Source organism: Cyanistes caeruleus, chromosome 6 (assembly GCF_971803275.1).
Source record: "Cyanistes caeruleus chromosome 6, bCyaCae1.hap1.1, whole genome shotgun sequence".
In the NCBI taxonomy this organism is placed as follows: domain Eukaryota; kingdom Metazoa; phylum Chordata; class Aves; order Passeriformes; family Paridae; genus Cyanistes; species Cyanistes caeruleus.
In genome coordinates, this window is record NC_141706.1 from 11,988,413 (window position 1) to 12,015,930 (window position 27,518).

At 39.6% G+C, this 27,518-nt stretch overlaps 2 protein-coding genes across 15 annotated transcripts in view; one reads left to right on the top strand and one right to left on the bottom strand.

The window, feature by feature from the left end:
• The window catches only part of ANO5 (anoctamin 5), a 74,495-nt gene that overhangs the window by 17,517 nt on the left and 29,460 nt on the right, over positions 1–27,518 (top strand). For 4 of the 14 annotated variants that reach the window (XM_086894132.1, XM_086894134.1, XM_086894129.1 and 1 more), the window contains 7 exons: positions 1,786–1,833; positions 8,460–8,573; positions 21,530–21,598; positions 23,063–23,347; positions 23,698–23,811; positions 25,385–25,500; positions 26,432–26,566. In XM_086894132.1, the coding sequence (XP_086750258.1) occupies positions 1,786–1,833; positions 8,460–8,573; positions 21,530–21,598; positions 23,063–23,347; positions 23,698–23,811; positions 25,385–25,500; positions 26,432–26,566 (881 nt within the window). Of the gene's footprint in view, positions 1–1,785; positions 1,834–7,384; positions 7,430–8,459; positions 8,574–21,529; positions 21,599–23,062; positions 23,348–23,697; positions 23,812–25,384; positions 25,501–26,431; positions 26,567–27,518 lie in introns of all 14 variants that reach the window. The other 10 variants (XM_086894138.1, XM_086894136.1, XM_086894133.1 and 7 more) reach the window with 3 other exon arrangements.
• On the bottom strand, positions 9,072–13,557 carry LOC147652446 (uncharacterized). The gene has a single exon (XM_086894143.1). The coding sequence runs from the start codon at positions 13,555–13,557 to the stop codon at positions 13,039–13,041; it is 519 nt and encodes a 172-aa protein (XP_086750269.1). The 3' UTR covers positions 9,072–13,038.

Below are 27,518 nucleotides of genomic sequence, written 5' to 3' on the forward strand. Positions count from 1 at the left end.
TGAGCAGTGGGTGGGAGGAGTACGGGGTGGAGAGACTGGATAAAAGCAGATGAACAAGTACCAGTGTGGATGGGGGGAAATGAAGAGGTCAGGAGCCATAGGGCAGCATTGAAGAGAAAGGCTGTGCTTTCATCAGTGTTTCCATGGCAAGTATTTACAGTGTATAATTTGAGAAAAACTTTCTACTTAAGTGTCTCAGCCCTTAGTTCTCTACTAAAAGTGCAAGTTTTTCCAGTAGCATTAGTGACAGGAGGATTAGACCTCTAAACCCAGTTCAGATTATCTTATGGAAAGAGCACAGTGAAGCTATTTATATTTGCACTATTTCTCAGGGGGATTCCTTGCCAAAAAACAGATTGATCTTTCTGTTTATTTTACTGCATTCTGAAAATGACATTTTTTTACTTACTTAGATAAGCAAATAACCAGAGATGGCATCATTCAAAAAGAATGTAAAGATGTTTGTATTACTGGATGTGTAACAAGGACAGGAATGGACCTCAGTGATTTCTCTCAAGAAAAATTGTAATAAAAGTGAAAAATATAATTTAAAAATAATAAAAAGTACTTTATAAAAATTGGATTTGGGGTAATAAATTTTCTAAAATTTTACAACCCTAAACCAGTAAATGATACTATAATAATAAAATGCTGTTAGTATTCTGCTTCTGTTTTCTGTTGAAAGTTAATTTTATTCCACAGAGAGCTATTGCATTTTCATAATGCATTTTCAAATGCACTGTTTGGTTGCACTGTTTAAATCTGTCTGTGGATTTTGTTCAAAGCACACAAAAGCAAGACAAAACAAAAGTGTGATAAGTTGTTGACTAAGAGAATTGGATATGGGGAAACGGGTGAAGTATTGTAAACCATAATTCATTCCAATAACAGCACCTGATCTCAAAACCCATCACTGCTGCAAGGCCAGAGTGGTGGGCCAGGATCTCAGAAAGCTGATGGCCACCTGTGTAGGATGGCTCTGCTCTGCAGAGACTTCTGCTCTTGGTGTTCCTGTCATACCTGTGTGGAATCTGGCCTAAGGATGTTGCAGCAGCCTCCACACTAACATACAGGCAAACAGTGAGCACCCAGATATTGTACAATTAAAATCAGGGCATTACTTATTACTTAAAATTATTATTTCAATTTACAATTAAAATCACACTGGCTGTGGATCAGAACTGGAAACTGGGAAGCCCTCGCTTGTCTCATTAAGTGTAACGGCAATTACTGGTACCAATTTACATTGTCTACACTGTCAGATTAAAGATTTGTCTCATTGCATTTGTTTTCATTCAGTGTACACTTTATAATTTCAGTTTGTACTTGAAAAATAGCCAAGTAAGGGGCAGCACATTTGTTCCAAATGCACAGTCATATATGCTGTATGCATTTTCCCTCATCGGTATTAAATAAGTTAAAAGTTTTTCTTCACTGGATTATGAAGGTTAATCTGTACCAACTTGTTTAGACTGTATTTTTTGTAAAGGAAATAAGGAGGAATACTATTTAACTCTTATCAAAAATTGTAATTGTTGATGCTTAAAAATTAGTATGGAGCATGTAAAAGTTCATAGTGTAGGTTAGAGACCAGGATCCTCTGAGGAAGTAGAGGTTGGTTTAAACTCTGACTATCTGGACTGAAAATCCATTTATCACTCAGAAGAGCTTTTCAGCAACTTAAACTAGGAACTACACTGATCCTTCTGAATTAGCCTTTAATTTTAAAGCATCCATTGCATCATCGCTAACAACATTATGTTTTTCCTATGATGCCACTGGCAGGGCCTAAACAGTACTGAGACTACTTTACTCATCCCTGAACATCAAGTGGTAAGCAGTAAGAAGTATTCATGCTTCCTTGCATGAATTTGTGTGGCATCTTCTATTACAATATGCCAAAATGTCCCTCACCAGAAAATTTTCCAGTTTCAAGGATACCACCTTTCTAAAATAAACTGTTTCTAGTTGATAAAAATTAACATGGTCTTGCATTTATTCATAGAGATGGCTTAAAAGATAAATTGAAGTAAATCAAAAGGATAATGGACAAAATTGAAAAGTTGAGATTGGTGGAGAAAACTGGAAGGTTTGCTTTTTTATCATTGTTTTGGTTTGATAGGATGTAGGATGTATGCTGACTGGTGTTATTAACAAATGTGGGATTCCTTTTTAGCATGGCGGCCTGAGCACTCTGTGAGTCAGCATGATACTTCAAAGAGCAAGAAACAAACACCAACATAATTTGAAATATGTTGCCTCTTTTTTTTTAATTGTAGTAAATAATAAGGAAAGGCTCAGAATAGCCACTTACTGAAATTCGCAGACAAGATAACTCTATAAATTCTCAAATATATCAGAAAACTTAACAGAATCATTATTGTTTTATGGAGAAAAAGTACAAAAAGTCATTTAAAATAGCTGAAGAAGTACATGCTGAGGCGTATTAAAACTGTCTGCTTGCTTACTTTGGGCTCTGGTGTCTTCCATTAATGCATATACTCTCCTAGCTTACTTTTTATTTTTCTTTGTTCTGTTCTTGTTTAATGTATTCTTTTATTCAGAGAGCCTTTTTATGTGCATTTCAGTGCAAATATCCTGATATCTTAAACTGCTTTGAAATGCATATTTTCAAGCTTTCAGATTTTAATGGGCTTGAGAAGTGAAACATGAGTGAAGGTGAAAAGAGCAGCTTGCAAGTTTTAGCTACAAGAAATAGATACATTTTGTGTTTCTATGAATGGGAAAGCCTCATAGCCTACATGAAGTGGAAATTGAGATGGGTGGTATTAAGAGTATTGTTAATATACGTCTTTAAAGTGAGTAAGCTCTTTAATTTTGTGGATTCCTTCGAAGAAGAATAATGACAAGAACTTAATGGAAAGGGACTCTGGTAAAATGGGAACTGAATGCATAAACCAGAAATATGCCATTTTTATTTCCAGGAGAGTATATGTATATTTATGTAAGTTCTGTAAATGTATTTCCAGGAACATTTTACTTTTGGAAATACCTTTATATAATTTAGATATGTATTTATAAAGTTATGTTTAAGTTCATAAAAATGTAAAAATATACATATATATATATATGAATATAAATATACATCTTTAGCATAGCAGCACTTAAATCCATGTGTTTTTCCTGTAGCATGTTTTAATTCACCAAAAAGGAGGAGTATATAAATAACTTTGGTTTTAAGCCATTGAATGTTTCCTACCCTTTCAGTTATGGAGACTTTTCTTGTATTTTGATACAGCTTTTAAACCTTATATTTTTGTCCATTTTTATATTCTGAAAGTTTTTCTGCCAAAAATTGCTAGTTCATAAATTACTTAGTTGCATTTTAATGTAGTTCTTTGGGGTTTTTTTACTGCCTGTTTCACATCTAATTTGCTATGTGATTATTGAAGGTATGCAGTTATTATAATAAATATTTTGTTTGTAGACTGTATCTTTTAAGCCAGCAAAATGCTACAAATGAATTTAATGTTGTAGTTTCAGGTAGTTTTTTTTCCGGGTAATGTAGGACTATGATAATGTAATTTCTTGATACACTGATGGGGGATCATAAAATCCATTCCATGGTATTAATGTAACCTCTCATCTTTCTTGTTAGTTATAGCCAGAGGTGCTTCTAATGAAACTAATGGCTTCCTCCACCTCTGCTTCGTATTGGTTATTATTTTGTTACTGAAAATACTGCTCTAAACTACCTTCCTACAAAAAAGATGCAAGATACAAAAGCAGAAGGGGAAGGGTGCTCAGGTCTCAACCTAAGTCCCTGCTCTGTGGTGTTGGACATTTGGGAAACCTTGAGGTCTGAGGCATTGAATTTGGGAACAGTGTTTCTAAACATAAGCCCTTAAGGAACTTGCACTTTTCTGACTGAATTATAATCTGAAAAGTATTGCTCTAAGAAAAGTCTCCCTGTCTTTGAAGCAGGGACATAGAGAGGGCTGGGATATTAACTAGCAGAGTGTATTTGGTGGGAGCTCCATGCCTACAAGGTAAGGGTTATGCTGAGTGACCTGTAAGGAGACATTTCCTGTTGGATGGATAAGCAGAAATAGAAATCCCTCAGAGTCACATAAAATCATACGGGATTAAATAATTTAGGTATAATCTGCAAAACATATTTGTTTATTGTGTACTGAGATACCACTAACCCATCAGGGGGTAGCTGCCTACACTGCCCAAAGCCCACTGTCAGTGTGCTGATGTGGGGGTAAGTGAGGCCACAGAGATATTTAGCACGGTGCCTGTCATTCAGCTTTAGCCCGCAGTCGTTCCTCTGAAGCACTGTGTGCCAGTGTTAGTGGTAGCTGCCACTTCCAGCAGCTGCATTATGCTCTCCAGCTCCCCGTGCCTGACTGTTTGCCTTGGCCCTGGAAAAGAGTCTCAGAGGCACCTGTGGAGTGGGGTGGCCAAGGACTGTGAACCCTCAGCAGCACTGAATGGAGAGTCTAGATGGATCTGAATATCATGTGAGGCTGCCAGCCAGCATTTACATACCATGCCCAAACCAGTCTGGGCAAAACGGACCATGGGCTTTTACAGCCTTACTTCATCTTGAGCTGTGCTTTGTTTCCTTACCGGCATCTTGGTCTCTCCTGTCACCTGTCCTGTTGAGTCAGGGTTTCCTACTGCAGGGCTTTGGATTGTGTCTGAGGTGAGGATTGCAAGCATAGGTACTTGGAGGGTTGTTTGGTTGGACATGATCCAATACCCCAGCCTCTGGGATAACTATAACTATTGATATAATACCATATGAATCCTGTAAATTTGCACTTACACCACATGAAAAGAAAATTTATCTCTTCATGATAGACCATTACAACATCCAATTAGTACATCTGTCCACAAGCTGAGTGGTCACAGTTCTTAGATAACTAGACTTATGAGGCTGGAAAGCTATTACAGGATAACAGGAGGGCATTACTTGTTTTTTTGAACGGGTGGGTTTTGTAACTTGCTTTGTAGTTGATGGATTTATTCAACTTATTGAAAGCCCTGGTAAATGCTGAATGTTTGCAGGAACATGATTTCATAGAATCCTACAGTGAACTTGGATTGGAAGGGACCTCTGGGTGGCTAACCTCCTACTCAAGGCAGGGCTGGGCTGGCTTCAAACATAGATCAGGTTGCACATTCAGTGCAGATCAGTCCTGCCTAACTTAATCAGTCTGTGTGATCTCTGAGGATGAAGATTATGCAGTTGCTCTGGACAATCTGTTGTACCCATTCCCAGTCAACCACAGCCTCACATCCAGTAGGAATTTCTCCGGTTGTGACTTAAAGTTGTTGCTTCTTGAGTTTTCACCATCTTCCTCAGGGCTCCATCTCTTCTGTAGTTCCTCATTGGGTGTAACTTAATTACTAAAAAGCTTCAGCTTGCTGCCTGTACTGTGTTAGGAAGTTTTAATTTGGTTACTTGTATTGCAGGAGGAACACATTTTAGAATATTTTATGTGATGAGGTGTATGTTCATTTGGTAACTGCAGGTTGTCAAGGATCATTAGCTGCATTCATGCAGTTCTGGAAAGAGTTGAGTTAAGAGTTAAGAAATAAGATGTACAAATCAACAATGTTTAATGATTTACTGATAGAATCAATGCAAATTACAAACTTTTTATATGTGTTAAACTTGTAGGTGCACATGTATGCGCAAACATTTGTGAATGTGCAAGACTGATCTTGTTGTCCTTGTGAAATCCAAGTGCAGCAAAATGGAAAGGAATAATTTATGGGTTTAATAAGCAGGTCCGTCACTATCCACAATGAATAATCCTATGTACAGAAGGAGAAGGACTTGATACGCATTCCTCTTCTAAGAGCAGATCTGACAGTGACTACTGAATCTTCTTAAATTGCCAGTCAGACCTTTAATTACTGAGGATTCTGATACACCTTAGAAAGCAACTTAATTTTAATGGCAATAAAGATAAAATACTTCTTCAATTGTATTGAATAATATAACTATGCAACCCAAAACATTTGGGGTACTCCTTTGGCAGGAGTTTTTTTTGAAGTAACTATTGCTTATTGTTTTATTTCTTCTTTGTGTATATGAATTTAGTGCACAAGAACAATTTCTATGCTTATGAAGTCACAGTGGTTGGAGCAATTGCTAACATTTTAAGTTGTTAGAATGCACTTTGGGGTTCACTTACTGTAATGCTGAATAATTACAGTACTGTTGATTCTACAAAGATGTTAGTGTGGTTCTATGCACTGTTTTTAACTTGATTAACTTAGTATCTGAACTTGCAGTTTGCATGTAGTCAAAATGATATTTGCGAAGAAAGACCTAAACCTGCAAGTACAAAACGGAACAGAAAAATGCTTTTTCTTTTCTGCTGTTGGATTCCATGATTTTTGTGAGCCTTTTAATCATACAAGATGATGTAGTGCATTTGGAAGCAAAAGCATTTCTGAGGTAGCTGTCCTGATTTCAGCCATACAAAGTAATCTAATTGATCTGCTGTAAATATTTCTCAAGAAGATAAACAGCAAAAAACCTTAACGGAATTGCTGAAGAGGAAAGGCAAAGAATGGATGGCAGCATTTTCAGGAAATAATTTCTTTTAGCTTTTTTTGTGCTGCACTGATATGCAACAGTGTTTGTAGCTCCCCAATGGCTAGCATAGGAACACAGGAACTCTCAGTAATGCATGGCTATTTCAAGTATTGCAGCACACAGCTACAGTGTGTCTTCACTAGAATGAAGACAAACTAGAATGAAAGTCTTCTAATGAAGACTTCTTATGTGTATTAGACACACAGCTACCAGTGCGTCTAATGAAGATGCATAAAGTTGTGCAATGCAGGAACAATAGGATTTTCAATTATTTTTATTTTATTTCAGACAATTTAAAGATAAACACATGAGTTATGCGGATATTATTACTTGTAATTTTGTCAGCTCTGGAATTACATGGTTGCCTTTTGTCTTTTTATGTCCCTGTGGGTCCTGCCAAACTTGAGTATAACAGAAACATGTGTGCACTATGAGTGCATGAGCACTCATATTATGCATGAGCCAGTGTTTTGGTACCTTTGCTCTACACTCAAAACCACTTTCTTAGTGCTCTTTTTAAAATCTGCTTAAGTATCCAAATGATGGCAAGTAGCATTATAGGAGTCATTATCTTAAAACATATTTTTACTGTCCAAATGGATTCTAGCCCAGCTTTGCCTTTAATAAAAGAGGCATGATAGTCATATTATTTGTGGGTGCTTGTGTTTTTCTGGTGGTTGGAGGCTTTTCCTATCTTTAAATGACATGGATTTCTTGCTCACCATAGTTGGGATGTATGTGCTTGAAGCAATTGGTTCTTGGAGAGAAATAGTGTGCCTGCTAACTACTTGTTGGTTATTCCAGCAGAGTGAAAGGAAGTATAATCTGTTCCTAAAGCGACGTCTCAGGGTAAAGTGGTGAATGCTATTGCAAGTGACTTGGGTGCTGCAGTAATAACATGCTTCACTGTGTGACGCCTTTTGTTAACTGGGAGCAAAGTTCACAGTTACAAATAAATATTCTGTGCTTTCTCAGGGAACACATGCCTCCTTGCATGTTAAGAGAGAGAGAAGACAGAGACATTATACTCTGTTTTGTTCCTACTCTAATGAAATAAAACCCCAATTCAGCTCTATACAAATACATTTTTGCTGATAGGTGCGGTTGAAGAAAATAACATCAATGTTCCTCAGCACAGAGTTAATTTAAACTAGAATGTTCGCTTCTATGGAGAGCACTTTGCTGTATGTCTTGTATGTGATTTGATAGAGCTGAATATTAAGATGATAATAAATAATATTACCTAATGAGTTAACTTGCCTAGGAGAGTGGGGTTACAGTCTTTTATTTGCCTAACGTTAATTACTGTGGTCTAATAGTGAAAAAGGTGGATGTTGTTACTAAGACATTCTGGCATGTTGGTAAATTAAAATATGACCTTTAATAGATCGTGGTCATATTTTGACCTAATTACCTTGTTACTTTGATATCTTTTATTAGGTGTATTTTTTTCCCGTGAAAGTAAATGCTCAGTGTTGAAACATCACCCCTGTATTTTTGTGAGCTGTTTTTATATGTGGTCATTGCTGGGCCATATGTCTCTGTGGTGGTTGATTAAGTGAATCTTGTTATGTAGAGGAAAATGCATGGAATTTACATTTTGCTACCTGCTTCAAGTATTCACAAGTATTGCTACACTAACATATTACCTTTATTTTTCCTGTACCAGTTATTTACATGTAATGGGTGTGGACATATGTGGTTAATTTTGAAACTGTTTAAACTAGATGTAGCCCTTGTTAAATCTTGCCCAAATGTATCTTCAGCTGTAAAGAAACTGAAGAACTGTGGCAATATGGGGAAACATCTTTGCCTTCTGTTATATTTTAGAGAAACAGTAATGCTTGTTTTTTTATTCATATGCCTGTATCTTCTGCAGATTGATAAAAGACATCAAAGCAAAGATTCTATTTTCTTCAGGGATGGTGTGAGGAGAATTGATTTTGTTCTCTCCTATGTGGATGATCTTAATAAGGAATGGGAAAAAAAGTTGGTAAGTTTGTCTTTTTGAAGTCCTCTTAATTTTTATTTATAAGATGAGTATCAATTACTAACCCTTTCAGATCATTAGACTCACCTGGAATAGAATTTAGCTAAATATATATATAGCTATGTGAAAAACAATTCCATGGATGGAAATTTCTGTGTAATTTACTGTTGTTTGTCAGGACCCAATTTTATTAGATTTATATGTCTATGTTTATTGTGTTGATCATTCTTTGTTACTTAGGCTGAGCAATACAATAGAGCAAAGTAATCCAAATTATTTTGCTTCTTCATTTAACAGTCTAGCAGAGACTGTAGAGAAATATTTGCAAATACTTGTACCTGTAAATACTTTCAAATGAAGGGGAATTTTCTAAATGAGTGTCCTGGTTTAGGGCAAATTTGGGAGAAAATTTCCAGTGGGGCTCCCCCCAGGAAGCAAACTCACGTGGCTCTTTTCCTCCCACCTCCCAATCGGTTTGGGAAGAGATTTCTCTGAGAGAAGTGGAATAAACCTGTTTATTTCACAGGCACAGCGCTACCCAGTACAAAAATGAATGATATCAAATTACAAAACTTCTCGCCCTTCAGAAGAGATGACAAACTTCAGAGGGTCTCTTTCCTGGGGGTGTTCGCTCTGTTATCAGTCCTTCTGGCGCTGGAAAATGCCGCTGCCCAGGCTGGGCTCCCGGTAGTCCACGGGTGCTCTCCCAAGTCCTCAGGTCGATTCGTTTCAGAAAAGGGAAAGAAAACAGTCCAGGAAGACCTCTCTGCTCCGGTTAGTTGGAAAGTCAAGGCAATCTGTGTCTTGTTTGTGCTGTAGTCAAAACTCCCGATGCGGGGTGAGCAAGTACAGTCTGATAACAGATTTGGTGCTTCTTTTCCACTCACTTTTACTCTCAGATGGAATTTTAAGAATACAGAACCTGTGTCTGGGTTAGGTGGACGAATGGGGATACAATATAACATCATAATCAACCCAGGACATTCCACCCCTTATCCCCGTATCGTCGACTTACTGCCAAAACTAACATTCTAACTCTGCACACATTTACATACATAGAAACTTCTTCTCCGTTCCACCCAAAAAATACAAGCAATATATCCATCATGCCTCTGTCAAGCCCCACAACAAGCTACTGAATCCAGACTCTCCATGCTGGAGAGCTGCAGGATTCCCCACTCTCTCATTTTACTCACTCAAAACACCATCTTTCACCTGCTCATACCTTCAACACTTACACATTTCCTTCTATTTCATGTCTGCCTGGTTTAATGTACAGACAATGGCAGTAACTTTTTACCCAATGATCAGGTCTCCCTGAGGTACACATCGTGTTGTTGCATCTTTCTGCATTATCCACCATGTACAACTTGGTCTTTGAGCAAAGACAACTCTACGGATGGGTTTGTCTGTGCCCGAGGTAGAATTGACTCAAACTGTCTTCTCTAGCAGACCTTTGACATGTACCACTGGGACTTTGTCTCTGCCTACTACATGTAAAGACTCAGACTGGGCAGGACCTGCTCGGTTGGTGGAACCTTTGGTGTTGATTAACTAGGTGGCTTTTGCTAGATGTTGCTCCTAGTTTTTAAAAGATCCTCCACTCAGTGCCTTTAAGGTGATTTTTAATAGTCCATTGTACCTCCCCACTTTCTCAGCAGCAGGTGCATGGTAGGGGATATGGTACACCCACTCAGTGCCATGTTCCCTAGCCCAGCTGTTTATAAGACTGTTCTTGAAATGAGTCCCATTGTCTGACTCAATCTTCTCAGGGGTGCCATGCCTCCAAAGGACTTGCTTTTCAAGTCCCAGGATGGTGTTCCGGGCAGTGGCATGAGGCACAGGGTAGGTTTCCAACCATCCAGTGGTTTCTACTATCGTGAGCACGTAGCGCTTGCCTTGGCGGGTTTGGGGCAGTGTGATGTAATCAATCTGCCAGGCCTCTCTATGCTTGTATCTGGACCACCGCCCACCGTACCAGAGGGGCTTTAACCGCTTGGCCTGTTTGATCGCAGCACATGTCTCACAGTCATGGATAACCTGAGAAATGCTGTCTATGGTTAAATCCACCCCTCGGTCTCGTGCCTACTTATAGGTGGCATCTTTACCCTGATGACCTGAGGCATCATGAGCCCATCGGGCTAGGAACAACTCTCCCTTATGTTTCTAATCCAAATCTATTTTTGACACTTGTATCTTTGCAGCCTGATCTACCTGCTTATTATTTTGGTGTTCTTCATTAGCTCTATTCTTGGGGACATGGGCATCTACATGGCGGACTTTCACTGGTAGTCTCCCTACTCTGGTAGCAATATCTTTCCACTCTTTAGCAGCTCAAATTGGTTTTCCTCTACGTTGCCAATTAGCCTCTTTCCACCTCTCCAACCATCCCCACAGAGCATTGGCCACCATCCATGAATCCATGTAGAGGTAGAGCTTTGGCCACCTCTCTTTTTCATCAATGTCCAGGGCCAGTTGAACAGCTTTGAGTTCTGCAAGTTGACTTGATCCACCTTCTCTTTCAGTGGCTTCTGCAACTTGTCATGTGGGGCTCTATACGGCTGCTTTCCACTTTCGGTTCATCTCTACAATGCAACAGGAACCATCAATGAAAAGAGTGTAGCGTGTTTCTTCTGCTGGCAGCTGGTTATATGGTGGAGCTTCTTCAGCCCTTGTCACTTCCTCTTGTTTTTCATCTGTGGGACCAAAATTTTTACCTTCAGGCCAGTTTGTAATTATTTCTAAAATCTCAGGGTGGTTCAGTTTACCAATACGGGCGCGCTGCGTGATAAGAGCAATCCACTTGCTCCATGTGGCACTGGTTGCATGATGGGTGGAAGGAACCTTTCTCTTGAACATCTATCTTAGCACTGGTAGTCGGGATGTCAGGAGGAGTTGTGCTTCAGTGCTAATCACTTCTGAGGCGGCTTGGACTCTTTCATAGGCTGCTAAAATTTCTTTTTCTGTTGGGGTGTAATGGGCTTCGGACCTTCTGTAGCTTCTACTACAAAATCTTAATGGTCGGCTTCGAGTCTCACCAGACACTTTCTGCCAAAGGCTCCAGGACAGACCATGGATCCCGGCTGCAGAGTAGAGCACGTTCTTCACATCTGGTCTTGTTCTGACTGGGCCAAGGGCTACTGCATGGGCAATCTCTTGCTTGATCTGAGCAAAGGCTTGTTGCTGCTCAGGGCCTCGATGGAAATTATTCTTCTTCTGAGTGACCAGGTAAAGAGGGCTCACAATCTGACTGTATTCAGGAATATGCATTTTCTAAAACTCTATGGCATCTAAGAAAGCTTGTGTTTCTTTCTTATTAGTTGGTGGAGACATTGCTGTAGTTTTGTTAATGATATCAGTAGGAATCTGACGCCGCCTATCTTGCCACTTTACCCCAGGAACTGAATCTCACGAGCTGGTCTCTTAACTTTGCTCTTCTTGATGGCAAAACCAGCTTCCAGGAGGATCTGGATGATTTTCTCTCTTTTTTCAAACACTTCTGCTGCTGTGTTCTCCCACACAATGATGTCATCTATGTACTGTAGATGTTCTGGAGCCTCACCCTTTTCCAGGGCAGCTTGGATCAGTTCATGGCAGATGGTGGGGCTGTGTTTCCACCCCTGGGGCAGTCGGTTCCAGGTGTACTGCACTCCCCTCCAGGTGAAGGCAAACTGAGGCCTGCATTCTGCTGCCAGGAGAATGGAGAAAAATGCATTAGCAATGTTAATAGTGGCGTACCACTTCGCTGCCTTGGACTCTAGCTCGTACTGGAGCTCTAGCATATCAGGCACAGCAGCGCTTAGCGGTGGAGTCACTTCATTCAATGCACGATAGTCCACAGTCAATCTCCATTCTCCTTCAGATTTACGCACAGGCCAGATGGGGCTGTTGAAGGGTGAGTGGGTTTTGCTGACCACTCCTTGGCTCTCTAGCTCTCTGATCATCTTGTGGATGGGGATCACAGCATCTCGAGTTGTTCTATATTGTCGGCGGTGCACTGTCGAGGTGGTAATTGGTACTTGTTGTCCTTTCACCTTCAGAAGTCCTACTGTAGATGGATTGTCAGTCCAGGCAAGGTGTTCAGTTGCTGGACGCCCTCTGTCTCCACAGCTGCTATTTTAAATGCCCACCTGAATCTTTTTGGGTCTTTGAAATACCCACTTCGGAGGTAGTCTATGCCCAAAATGCATGGGGCCTCAGGGCCTGTCACAATAGGGTGTTTCTTCCATTCATTTCCAGTCAGGCTCACGTCTGCTTCCACCAAGGTAAAATCTTGCGATCCTTCTGTCACGCCAGCAATAGAAACAGATTCTGCCTCTACATGTCTTGATGGGATTAGCGTGCACTGTGCACCAGTGTCAACCAAAGCCTCATATTGTTGTGGTTCTGATGTGCCAGGCCAACGAATCTACACAGTCCAAAAAACACGATTTTCTCTAGCCTCTACCTGGCTAGAGGCAGGGCCCCTCTAAGCCTGGTTACCTTTTCCTTTGGTATATGTCTTGGATGTTCTTTCAAGGGGATCAGACGTGTCATCATCATCATACCTGGCAGTTCGGCTACGTGCAACTGGAGCTGCTTCCCTTTTGGTGGAACTTCCTTTGTGACTCTTCTCCTCCTTCAATTCACGCACCCGTTGTGCCAGAGCTGCAGTAGATTTCCCATCCCATCTCCTCATGTTTTCTCCGCAATTACGCAGGAAGAACCACAGCTCAGCTCGTGGGGTATACCTTCTCTCCCGATCTGGGGAATGCTTGCGTTGAGTGCCAGAACCTCTGATCTGTACTGCTGAGATTTGGAGAAGGTCCTCTTTAATCTCATCTCTAAGTTTCTTGTGATTCTCCTCTATCTTATCTTCTAATCTCTGCAGACATGTTTCCACAGCTGCGATTCTTGCATGTGTGGGGCCATGCACGGCATCTGCGTATGCTCGAAGCTTCTTCGCCATATCCAGCACGGTCTCCTCCCTTTCATCCCGTTTCATCATTGCTAACGCAGATGCATATTCTTGTGGCCCAAGTCATATCAATTTTCGCCACATCACGAATGTACGTGGCACCAAGTCTGGATTCTTAGTTGGTATGTCATCTGAAAAAACACTCTCTGCCACTGCCATTTCTCTCATGTGTTGGATCCCTTGTTCGATGGTTTTCCATTATGTTTGCTGCATGTAAAGATCATTTACACACAGGTATCTTTGGGCTACACTTTCAAGGACCCGTGCCCAGAGACTGTGAGGGTTAGCCCCTCTCATTATCCCCTGGTCGATAACCGGATCGTGTGACAGGGATCTCAGATGCCTCGCTTTAGTGCCATCCAGAACTGTAGCTTCACCTGCGGCATCCCACAGACGGACTAACCAACTAATTATAGATTCATCAGGTCGTTGAGTGTAGTCCTTCCTTAGGCCACGAAGATCTTTCAGGGAAAAGGACTCAAACCTCTGATCTTGTGCCAGTTGCTTTGACTCTTGGTTTTGTGTCAGGAGGCGTTGAGGGTCCTTCTCCTGTACCATCATCATCATCATCTACTAGTCAATCGGTTTTGTCTGTGCACTTTCCACTTCTTGTGCTAGTAGCAACAGCTATGGGTTGAGGCTTGCTGTCTGGTTTAGCTACCAGCTTTGTAACTGGGAGGTTGGCTGCAGCCTGAGTAATTGGGGTAACTGTTGATTTATCTCCCTGTCCCCTTTCTCCTGTCTGCTGCCCTACAGTATCTATCAATGTGCGATAAGCATATGCCAGGGCCCAGCTTACTGCAATGATCTTTTTTTCTTTGGAATTATCCTGACACTTCTCTTTCAGGTATTTCACCACCTCAGCTGGATTCAGAATTTGTTCATGTGTAAAGTCCCAACCTACAGGGTCAGAAAATTCCTTCAGGATTTGGCCCATATCCTCCTATTCTCCACCCCACTCAGGATTTTCCATGCTTGGTTCTGGGGTCTCATCAGTCCCTCTAGAAATCTCAGCTCTCATTCTAGAGAGGCTGAAGACTGTATAGAGGAAACTTACCAGATTAAATGCCAGAAAGATGGTCTCTTTAACATTCAGGGGAAACTGAACACTCTCCAATAGTGATGTAACCGATTCAGAGGAGAAGAAGGAAAGGAAAGGTTGAAAAGCCTCATTCCTTACTCCTCCTCTAACAAACTGGGTGCATAACCATACCCATGAATCCTTTATATTTGGAACAGACTGCAGCACCTGAATAAACTTCTTGGAAATCATAATCACTAGGCCCAGCCCAATAGCTATTCTAATCCGTGCCCCTCTACTGTAAAAGCTATGTGTTAGGGACAATACCAGGGCTAGTTGTGGATAAGAAAATAAACCAAGGGACCATAAAGGTATTAAAACCTAAAAAAAGCCTAGCGACCAGAAACACATGAAGGCCTGCACCCCAAAAGACATTATTAATTCAATAATTCATCCAGCATGGCTGGATGGCTAGGGACTGCTTTATCTTATCACAATACAAAGTAATTGCCACTTCAGTACAATCAGTACAGGGTTTTTCCACTCTCTGGTGCCAATGAATGTATTTGTCCTGGTTTAGGGCAAATTTGGAAGAAAACCTCCAGTGGGGCTCCCCCCGGGAAGCAAACTCACGTGGCCCTTTTCCCCCCACCTCCCAGCCGGTTCGGGAAGAGATTTCTCTGAGAGAAGTGGAAAAAACCTGTTTATTTCACAGGCACAGCACTACCCAGTACAGAAATGAATGATATCAAATTACAAAACCTCTCGCCCTTCAGAAGAGATGACAAACTTCAGAGGGTCTCTTTCCTGGGGGTGTTTGCTCTGTTATCAGTCCTTCTGGCGCTGGAAAATGCCGCTGCCCAGGCTGGGCTCCCGGTAGTCCACGGGTGCAAGCTCCTGGTGCTCCCCCAAGTCCAGAGCAGGTTCGATTCGTTTCAGAAAAGGAAAAGAAAACAGTCCAGGAAGACCTCTCTGCTCCGGCTAGTTGGAAAGTCAAGGCGATCTGTGTCTTGTTTGTCTGTCTGTGCTGTAGTCAAAACTCCCGATGCGGGGGGAGCAAGTACAGTCTGATAACAGACTTGGTGCTTCTTTTCCACTCACTTTTACTCTCAGATGGAATTTTAAGAATACAGAACCTGTGTCTGGGTTAGGTGGATGAATGGGGATACAATTTAACATCATAATCAACCCAGGACAATGATCAAAGATCATCCAAACAAGATTCAACAATAACTGTTTTTTCACACCCTTTGACTGTAGTTAGAGGAGAAATAGATTCTTAGCTCCAAGACTCAATGCAGTTTTCTGTTAATACTTTTGAGACACTTTTCTTAAAATATACTCTGAGTGACACAGACACAGCATGTCCTCCTGGAGGTTTTCCCTGTGTTTGACTTTCTGTCTACATATGTGTATTCTTTCTTCTAGAAGAATATTCAAAGTGGCTTTGATAAGAGCCCTCCTATGTAACAGAGCACAAGAACAAACTTTCTCCAAAATACCAGTTAGTGATTATCCCTGAACTTGCCAGCAAGACCCAGTTACCTTGATGGTAGTAATAGGTCAGATGGAATCAGTTAATGACACCTGTTTGTTACATGCTCTGACACATGTGGTCTAATTTGGCTAACATAAATTCAAGCCATATAAAAAAAGTAGTACGTGAGAGGCAGTCAAGACAAAAAATTTTATATAAAGCACAATATTTAAAAAAAATAAGGATTTCAGTTTTTTTTTCTCTGTATTTGCTGCCTTCTTTCAGAGGCAGGAGAGGTTACATTTACAAACTAGTCTCTCCAATACATAACAAAGTTTACTCGTGATCAAAAAAATTTTAAAAAGGAGACACCAAAACATTTTCAAGTAATCATATTATTCTGAAAGATAAGTATATCTGAAAAAAAGCATAATTATACCAATGTTTATGACAAAATCATGATCAAAACTGTTGGTCTTTGAAACAAAGAACACTTACAATCTATATCTTGTCATATTAAAGTATTTCGTAATTAAAAATTCAAATTACCTTTTGAAAAATACTGTGAGACTGGGCTGTTTAAAAAATTTGCATGTTGCTTTCATTCTTTTATTAAGAAAATATTGGTGGCCTGTTTTCGTTAACAACTTCTGCTGCCTGTCTTTGCATCCAAATACAATTCAGTGAGGAACACAGCCCCTGCATCCTACTCTAACTACCTTAAAAAATCCAAAAATTTGTCATGTCTCTGTTTGATGCTTTTCCCAGATTAGGCATCTCAGTCAGCTTTGCTCAGCTAGCCACATTCCAAAGATTTTCTTGGGAGACCAGGTTATTTGATAGCTATAATACCATAGGTTTATATGCAAGCATACTTTTTCACTTTTTCAAACTCACCCTGTCTCTTGTCAGGCCGTACTCTTAGCTAGATGCTTTCTTCTACCCTGAAGCAAAACACGTTTGAAAAAGAAGGAAGACTACTCAGTATAGAGAGAAGAAAGGTGCCCATGCAAAATTTGTCAAAGCAACTCTTAAACTTTTCCATTAGTCATACTTGAATTATTTAAAATCAGGGAAGAAATGAATACTATTTAGGTAATGTCTCAGGTGGGAAGGAAAATGAGTCAAATGGTCAATCTAGTCACTCACTCATATTGTGTGCAGCAGTTTCCTTCTCATTTCTTTATGGGTCTTTAGGGGGTAGTAGGAATCTTTGCCAGACCAGAGTCCATGTCCATGGGTGTCATTATTCACGTGGAAAAAAGCCCAAGAGTTAGTAGCTAATATTCTTCTTCCTCTTTGAGGTAAAAATGCACTTCCTAGAAGAAACATCTCTGTCTTTCAAAAGGTCTAAACATCTCTTGTGAGATTTAATTCTGTGTATATATGTTCCTTGCAAAAGAGTTTATGGCCCTATGGAGGAAGATCAGTAGCCCTGCAGACTAACTCTGTGGTCACTGGACGAACAGTCATGGAGATACCAATTTTTTTTACACAGTTCCTGGGGCATCTACATTTTCCCTATAATTATATTCAGCACTGATCTTTATGCAATTAGTAAGTCCATAAATTGGTGCAGACTTCTTAGCTTACAAGTACTGTGCTGTTGTCTTTGTGGTAACAAGATTTAAATATTGATGAACTGCAGCCTCTGGAATTTGTCTGACATATACTGTCCTTGCTATTGTACAGCTATCATAGAAATAAATGTGTTTTTTACGGTAGTACAAGGATGCAGTAAAATGGAACAACTAAGAATAGAAGTATTCATATGAGGAGAATAACAGTTGTGACAAAGGGTTTTATTTTCTAATCTCAAGGAAACAGCTCTATTCTGCATTTCTAAGAATGGGATAAATAACTTCTTTGTGTGTTTCAACATTGTCCTGATACAGATAGAAATTTTGAGACAGTCTGTTCATCTTCTCCCTTAGTTTCATGCAGAACAACAGGCCTACTGTTTTTGATATTCCCAAATACATTCCAGCTTCAATGCTGTTTTGAACTTGCCTTCTATAAGCTACATAAATAGATCCAAACCACAAAGGTCTCTGAACAAAATTTAGGATTACAATTTTTTGAGACAATACTTAATATTATTCCTTAAAGCCTCCAGCACATGTGGAAATAGTTCACCACCATATGAAATGTATGTGAATATTAAAAAAATAAATCAAATTTATAAAAATATCTAACAAAGATGTATGACCTTTATTGTCCATCAGTGTATTTACAAGAATTACCAAGCATTAGGACTCATGGATCTCTGTGCAAAGTAACTCACTCCTATGTTAACTGGAAGCAAAGTACCTCTGTCCCCAGTGGGGTACAGAGATACATAAGGAAATTTTATCTAGTTCTTTCCTGGTTTTCATCATCTCAGACAGAATCTTCTGCTTTCTTAGAGGTACCAACTAGGCCAGGGAGCCACAGGCAGCAAGTATCAGATGCTTGTTGCTGCTGTTAGCCCTGTTACCAGCTGCACCCCCAGGTCTGCATGAGTGGCCGAAAGCTGTGCTCAGTCTGAACTGGGACTTCTCCATGCAGCTCTGTAGAGGTTTGTCTGGTAGTTGCAGAAGAAATCACAGCATGTCCTGCATTGGAAGGGACCCACAACAATCAAGTCCAATGAGTCAGCAGTGCCCTGGCATCCAGGAGGGCCAGCCCTGACCTAGGGGTGCATCAGACACAGCATTACCAGCCAGGCAAGGGAGGGGGGTTGTCCCACTCTGCTCTGAGCTGGGGCAGTTTCATCTGGAGTTCTGTGTGCGATTTTGGGCACCACAATGTAAAATAGGACAGATGTAGAGAGACTGTCCAAAATAGGGCCACGGGGCTGGTGAGGAATCTTGACTGGAAGCCTTATGAGAGGCAGCTGAGGGCACTTGGTTTATTCAGCCTGAAGAAGAGGAGACTGAGTGCAAACCTCATCACAGTGTACAGTTTTCTTGTGAAGAGGAGGGAGAAGTACCAGTCTCTTCTCTCTCAGACCAGTCAGTGACAAGACTCAAAGGAATGACGTGAAGCTGAGTCAGGGGAGGTTTAGGTTGAGTATTAGGAACTAAAGGTTTTTTTACGCAGAGGGTGGTCAGGCACCAGAACAGGTCACAGGCCACTGCACCAAGCCTGACAATTCAAGAAACATTTGGACAACACTTTCAGGTATACAGTGTGACTCTTGGAGTGTCACATGCAGGACTAGGAGTTCATAAAATTAGAGAATCACGGAATATGCTGAGTCAGAAGGGACCCACCAGGACTTTGACCTGCATTGTTACCCATTGTTGTATCAGCATTGTTATCACAATGGGGTTTATAGAAGTTATCTCTCTTCCATAGATACCTGATTATGCAGTGTTGCATTTACACTGGGCATAATAGTACTGCTGGACTTCGGATCTTGCTTAGTTAATCCTAGTGAGGTGGTTCATTACTGCCCCACATGTGTTAGATGATAAAGTTAGTCTGTGCTTGTCCCACATTATGGGAGATATCCACATAATATGGTGGATGTGATGACTTAAAGAGCTTCCTTCATGCCTCTTTGACTACAGAGTGGCATCTATAGCAGAGTCAGAAATATATGCATCAGGGATAGTTTATTAGGTTTGGGGGCCAGTAAGCTTAGAATTCTAACAAGTACACATTAAAAACTACCAGCTCTGATCCAAGGAATATGTTTTGTCCATTTTAAGCCTTTTATGATGACATGAAGAAATACAGTATTTGGCAAGATTTTTTTTTTTGTGTGTGTGTGAGACTGATTTCCTTTTAAAAATGTTTTTCCCATTAACTGTAAAGTACACTACATTGCATGAGTTTCAGGAGGGGGCTTGTGGGAGAAGAGCAAGGTGGTAAAAAGAGCATAATTTCTTTTAAGAGTACTGCAGTTCATCACACCAAGTGTATTGTAAGGAAAGATAAGTAAGATGGGGCCAGACCCTTTGACTCTGTCTGCTCCTGAGCTGCACAGTTGGACAGAAGCTGGTTGGTGTCTGGTGGCAGAGAACCCTCTGAGCTGACTTGTATGGCTCTCTTTCAATGTTTGCATACACCAGTATGTTTTGTTAGGAGAAAAGGTAATCCAGAGTAGCATATAGCTTTGGATACTAGGCTTGAATGTCAGCTTTTCTATAGTATCTTAACATATATTCTTAAATCACGTTTAAATTGTGTTGTTCTTTATCTGATTATCATGTCAGCAAACCACAGTTCTCTGACATGTTTATACAGGTGCATTTAGGAAGGTTTGTAGGAAAAAAAGCGCATGTCATTGCTTTTTCCCCCAGCATCTGCTAGAACTCAGGAGTTACCATATTCACAAGTTTGTATAGTCCAGTGTCTAATTCAATATCTAGTAATATTTGGCAAAATCAGATGTGGCATTAAAATGAAAGGCCGCTGACACAGGAAAACATTTAAGGGCTATGAATGCTATTTTTTGGTCTGCATTTGTCTGAGTAGGTTATGCAAACTGAAATGCAAAAATGACAGTCTACTCCTCACAGACATGCAGGAAAAGAATATTGGCTGAAAACTATAGTGTTTTGGGTTTTTTAAGTATGTTTGAAAACTGTCATTTTAAGACTTTTCAATAAAAGAAACATTAGACAGCATGGCATGGTTTAGCCAGAAATAATTTTGTGGTGTAGCTTGTGCATTTTAAGGGCTCAATATTTGGCTTAATTTATTGTTATTCTGACAGTTCATCAGCGAATTTTATTTAATTAAGAGGAAATTAATAGTCTCTCAATGGAAGCAAAAATTATACAGAGAAGGAGAGGAAGAAAATGTTCTTACCTAAACACACCACTTAGGAATTAGTTTGCAAAAGAAAGAAGTTCAAGAAGAATATCAAGCTCACACAGGTCATGCAGCCACCACATACTGCTAGGGGTAGGTTTGTTATCTGCATGAAGTCTGTGCTGACTTTATGCAAACTAAGCATTTGATGATTTGTTTGTCTTATCAGTGATGTTTGTGAAATACTGTTTGAATTGTCTGTAATCAGTACTTGAATATCTCTATGGGCATAATTGTATAACTAAATGTGCAAAATAAATAGATGAGGTAAATAGATGAGGCTGTAAGCTATTAGTCTTCCACACGCTTCCAGAATTTTTCTTTGATTTTTCTTTTGGAAATATAGCTAAACTTGAACACACCCCACACACCAGCCTCTTTAAGTCAGAAGTGCTCAAGACAGAAGACATCAGTTGCTTCTGATGACCCAGATCGCACAGAACAAGCCTTTTCCTACCCAGTGGGTGCCCTGTGGCTAGTCAGTGCAATTCCTGGTGGGTTCCCATCACAAAGCTGGCCCTCACTGGAAAGTGGCCTGGTATGCATTGGCTGGTTTTTGTCTGTTTGCTTTGAGAAGGTCACATAGCCTTAAGGGGTTGTCATTGGAGCGGCTGAGAGAAGTGAAACCCAGTGAGTCATCGGTGAGTGATCAATTAATAGCTAACTTCATCAGTTACTTAAGTGTCTTTGTTTCTCTTCAGGAAAGGAGAAAAGAATTTGAGAGCAACCTGCAAAAGGCTGGTTTGGAGCTAGAAACAGAAGATAAGAAGGTAAAAAAGAAGAAAAATTAGGACCAAAATAATAGATCCAGAAATTAATAAACCACTTTCTTTCTTTGAGAAAAATTATAAATTATACTTGTGGATTTCAGTGTAGTGTGACTAATTTAGGGGAAACAAGGTTATGTGTTAATTTGAGTGCTTTTTCCAGATACATTGATAAGAATTGTGGAAGCAGAATAATTTTGATTCAAGAGGAAGCTTTTACTTTTGGTTTCATAACAAAAACAAAGCCTTTGCTTTCATAACGAGAACAAGGCAAAATAGCTGTGATTTGATTTAAATCCACATAAATGGGAAGTATGCTTACAGCTGATTTTAATCCCACCTGGAAATGAGTAACAAGTTTGGAAGGCAAAGAATGGATTAGTTGTGCTCACTGGATATTGTAATTATGAGGAAGGACCCTGTAATAACTTCAGGATATTTGATTAGTGGTACTGTTTGGTGTAATAACTAGAGAACATGCGATTTTGACTGATGCAGTCAGTGTGCCAGAGGCTGAGTTGAGTAAAATAACTCTTGATGAAGTTCAGACTCTGTAACATCCATAGATAGGGAATTCATTGAGCAGCATTAAAAACCCTTCTGATTGCTAACTTCTACTGTGAATGCAGAGCAACACTAGAAGAACATACATGTTACATGAGGCCTATGACAGGATTATTCTTCATGTTTCCAATGTCATGAGAATTTTCAGGCTTCAGTGTATGAGATTGTAAGAAACAATGCTCACTTTTAAAATTTCAAAGGTTTATTAAACCTTTACAAAATACAACAGAAGTACTCAATAAGGAAGGAGACACAGTGCCGGAAGCATATGGCTATCTGCTGTACACTTGTCTACAAAATGGCTGGTCCCCTTTTTATAGCCCTGGGATTACATCAGGCAACCCTGGCCCTCACAAAGTCTGTCAGTCAACTCTTCTTTGCTGTCTGTTGGTGAAGACTGCTTTCTTGCAACTTGACTGGAGGGCAGGTGTTGCCGTGCCACGCCTCCTAGTAACAAGCCTGCCCTCTTCCCAAATGCCCCAACTATGAAGGCTGTCTAGCCTTACAAAAGGGGAGGGGAAAGAGAACTATGGGGAGAACAAATCACAATAACATAACTATACATCAGTAAAGCTTCTCTTAATAGACACATAATATTCATCCCTTAATTGAGAGAGCCAACCATCGCATTACCCATCTGTAACAGAGACTAATATAGTTTGAAAAGCCTTTGGGAACTTTTAGTACTGCAAAGATTGTTTCTATGAACAGCCATCCACCATCAGATAAGCTTTTCAGTAAATATATGTATACACATACAGAAAGTCCTTTATTCCCCCTCCTTTGATTTTAAATCATTTAAACATATGTAAAAGGTAATACATTTTATATGAAAAATATTCCCATAAATCTTGCAATAAAACACAGTTGGGTCTAATGTCTGATTTAACTCTTCTGGAACAGGAATCTGAAGATGGCAAGATTTTTTTTGTGAAGATCCATGCGCCATGGGAGGTTCTGATCACATATGCAGAAGTGCTGAACATTAAAGTTCCTATCAGGGAAAATGACATTACCCCCAGGGTGGAGAACCCCCTGGACTGTGTGCTTTTCCCACTCAGACTGCCTGAGAAGGTGATGCACCCTGAACCAGATTACTTCACGGCACCATTCAGCAAGGACAAGCAGGAGCTGTACCTCATTAATGATGAGAGCACTTTCTTCTCACCATCCATGAGAAATAGAATAGTACGTATGTGAATTTGGCTACTTGTGTTTGTTTACATGTAGGTTTACACGGCCCCATCAGAATATTCATGTAAGGAAGGACTAGGTATAGAAACTAAGGTAAGCACAGAGAGGCCTGGGTACCTGTGCATCTTGCTTAGAAATATGGAATAATTGTTGGAACTGATCTTCTGGATGTCTACAAGGCAATTGTGCCCCCTTTGTTCTTATATGGGATTAGGCCTTCTGAAGAAATACTTTTTGCTTTTGCATGTTCTTCGTGCAGATTCTACACAGTGCACACCATTATAGGTTGCTATTAAATGGCCTTAAAATAGGAAAGGTCTGAAATTCTCGTCCTTGCATCTCAGGTTAATTATATTCTTACACGTTGCCCATATGGAACAGAAGAAGGGAAGAAAAAATTTGGGATTAAGAGACTACTAAACAATGGCACCTATACAGCTGCATATCCTCTTCATGATGTAAGTATTTCAGCTTTCTGCTCCCTTGAGCATTTCGCAGTGTTTGCACTGTTTTACCTACTGTGACATTTGCCGTTCCAGGAGATACGAAAATATATTCAAACCTTGCAATTTGTCCCAGTAATTGATTCTGATTTATAACACACAAGACATACCTGTCAGCCCTACTATCTGGCTTTTATGTGCTGAAATGTTTCTTCCTGTGGATGAGATTTTAGAATACTTGTCAGTCACATCATTTCTTTAGAGACTTATTCCATCATATTCCTGTAATGTTGGTCACACAGACCATGCAGTAGTACCTTAGATTATAACAAGGAATTAATACCTACTGCAGATCCGTACATTAAGCAGTGTGTGTGTATAGGCTTTGTACACACACACTGTAGTTACACTGTAGTGCACACTACCTGCAGTTAGAGAAAAACTCTTGGGATCGTATCATTTTGGGACTGAAGTCAGGTATGTTGCCTGAATCCTGCAGTTCAGTGTGAAATGGTGACTTGGCCATCTCTCAGTGAGCTTTGGGGTGCAAATACTGTAGTACTGGAAATGTGGTAACGATAGTAAATATTGTATTTAGTTTTGCTGTAAGATCAGTTTTTAATATGACACATATGGATTTAGTCCTGGAATTCCACGGAGAAAACAAAAGAGAGATGGGTTGCAGTGTTTTAAATGGGTTTTTTCGCTTAAATTTTTTTTCCTCCTAAATGTTGTGTTTTATTCTTTTGCTTAAATCTTAAATTCTCTCCATGTTTTTAATGGTTATTTCAGATGTCACTATGCTTTAGTGAACTTGAGTTGCTTATTTATATCTCTGAATTCTACCATAAGACATATTTAACTACTGTATATGGACTTATATTTTTAAATGTTTGAAAATATTTTATTTTCCTTGGAAAATAAAATTAAATGAGTGAATGGACATTCCTTAGGTTTTCAGGAGGAAAGTTTGGCTGATTAGGATCTAGAATGCTAGTCTAGGCAGGGAAGTACTTCATACTGTTGGGACTACCAAAACCACAGACAGTAAAAAGCAAGAATCTCTTCTATACAACTACAATCGACTTTAAATGCTAAGAAATCTTATGAAAAAAATTCTAAAACTTGTGAGACAGACTCAAAAATCTTTGTCTAAAAATAATTATTTAATCTTTCAGAATACTTCCAAAATGCAAGCTTCAGGTTGCTTAAACTTCCATTGGTTGCTTCCTGTTTAGAAACTGATTTTCATGCTGTTCTTTGTGACTGAAAGGCATTCAGAAAAAAAGGAAAAAAAGGAAAACCAAGATCATGAAGTGAATAATTGATGTAGCCAAATATTTCTAGAAGTAGAGTTCTGTGGCACAAAGTAAAATTACAAAAGCTGTCACAAACTGTGGTTATTTTACAGTGTTTAATTTCTAGGAAAGTGATGAAATTCCAAAATTTTCTTAGTATTTGACAGTTAAGATACCTGATAATGACCAACACCACAGTGTGGGTGCATCATCATTCCTGTTTGTCTTTTTCAATGTAGTATTTGAGCCTGTCAATGAGCTGTTTTCCCCTTACTCTGATTTACTCACAGTGCCAGTACTGGAAAAAGGCAAGTGACCCAAACTGTGACAGTGAGAGGTACACACTCTACATGGAGTGGGCCCGCTTCTTGCGCTTCTACAAAGAGCAGCCTTTGGACCTTATCAGGTGAAATACTGTCTGTGGGTTATGTTTCCTTGCTTTTCACTGTAATACGGTGTATATTCATTTGTAACGTGATCCTGCTAAGAAGTCTTTACCACTTTTAATATCCAGTGAGAACTGGATATTAATTGTGCACTGTGTCCTGGGAGGACATGACACAACTTTCTACTGAGAAGTAGAAAAATGCTTTATCTCAAATCAAGCATCTTTCCATCTAGCCAGTCTTCCTGGGGCCAGGAGGACTTGATGTAAGAAACACATACATAAAATATCTCAGATTTTTAAATCAATCTCTGCAAAAAAGTGTTAAAGATTTGTTTGAAATGTTGAAATTTCAACACAGACTTGAAAAAATACTGATAAAATCAGTTTGGAAGCTTGAGTTTCAGTTCTAACCCCAGATTTAAGCTCACTTAAGATCTCTGATTCAGCTGATGTGATACAACAGAATGTTGCCTTGTTCACAGGTTACAGCTCTTTGTTTGTAACACAGGTGGTTGTATTTCTGTGGATTGCCTATTTGTTTTAACCACATAGTCAGAACTGTTGTACTGTTTCATTTGCATAACTCCTTGGAAAAATCAGGAAGCAAATCTTCACTTACACTATCATGTAGAAAAAAGAAAAGAGTGATTTTAAAGTTAGTTTCTACTAGGAAGAAAAAAGTAACAAAAGAGGCCATATATCCTGATCATTCACCTTGTTCATGCAGCTTGAGTAACTTCTCATGGCCAGCTTCAGACCTCATTTTCCACAGTACTTCAATGCCTTTACTCTTCTGTTTAAAGAGAATTTTGCCAAGTATTTCACTTTTACTCTGGCCAGTTTGCTCTATTACTCTTTTTACTCTATTAGCTTTTTTGCTCTATTTGCTCTAGTTTTAAATTTCTGCTTTAAAAAGTGTTCTTGTTAACTGCATTTTCTTCTTATTCAGAAAATACTATGGTGAGAAGATTGGAATCTATTTTGCCTGGCTAGGATTTTACACAGAGATGTTGTTCCTTGCAGCAGTTGTTGGTTTAATCTGTTTTCTCTATGGATTGTTTACAATGGATGAAAATATGAGCAGGTAAGTGTAACGTTCAAAATCTCCTGGGCAAAAGCTAAGCAATGTGAAAATTTTATTCTTGAAAAAAAAAAAAATCATTCGTACTGTTACTCAACAGGTAACAAGCTTTTAAAGCTGTCGTTATTGACTGAAAAGGTGGTGGACCACTAATGCAGAGCTTGTGGCTATCAATTAGTAAGACTCAACTTGTAGGTGAAAAGCAGTATTTTATTGACCATTGTAGGAGACGCTTTCTGGGGACGGTCAGAGACACGGCAAAGACCTCTATAATCGAGTTAAGTGTTAGAAGTTTATTTCAGGGCGTGGGGTAGAGAGGTAGAGAGAGAGAGCAAGAGACGGAAAAAAGAGCAAGCAAGAGAAAAAAAAAAGAGAGAAAAAAAAGAGAGAGACGGGAAAAAAGAGACCGAGCTCTTCTATACCACTACTTATATAACCTATACCTTTGAATATTCTATTCCTTAACTAACCAATCTTTCTAAGTATACTAATATAGTAACATTTGTGTACAACCTATAGAAATCGCTATTTTTGCATATTTTTAGTTATCTCAGGGTCCTTCAGACCTTTCCTTATAAGGCTGGGATGAGGGGTCTCAGCTTGGTTTTATTGCAGGAAAGAATGCGTTCTGGCATACCAGCCCGGTTGGTTTCTTTGAATTATTCAAACCGTGCTATCATTTGTATTTCTTCCTTAGCCTTTCTGGCTACAAAATCATATTTATAATTTCTTTCTAATTCTACCTTCCCAACAGACCATATCTTTCTGTATTGGAGAAGCTGCAATACATGAAGTCCTAAGAACACCCCTTAGATCTCTCAAAATTGTTTAAGTGTTTATTGTTGCCTTAAGCTCCTCTATTTAATCTATCTTGCAGAGCAGTCTGATCTTTTTGTGTAATTCATTATTTGTACTAACCAAAAGCATGAGTAAAACACAACAGCAGTGTTCTCCA

Excerpts from the sequence above, each read along its gene's own strand:
- LOC147652446 (XM_086894143.1), bottom strand. The coding sequence starts at position 13,557 with ATGATGAAACGGGATGAAAGGGAGGAGACCGTGCTGGATATGGCGAAG.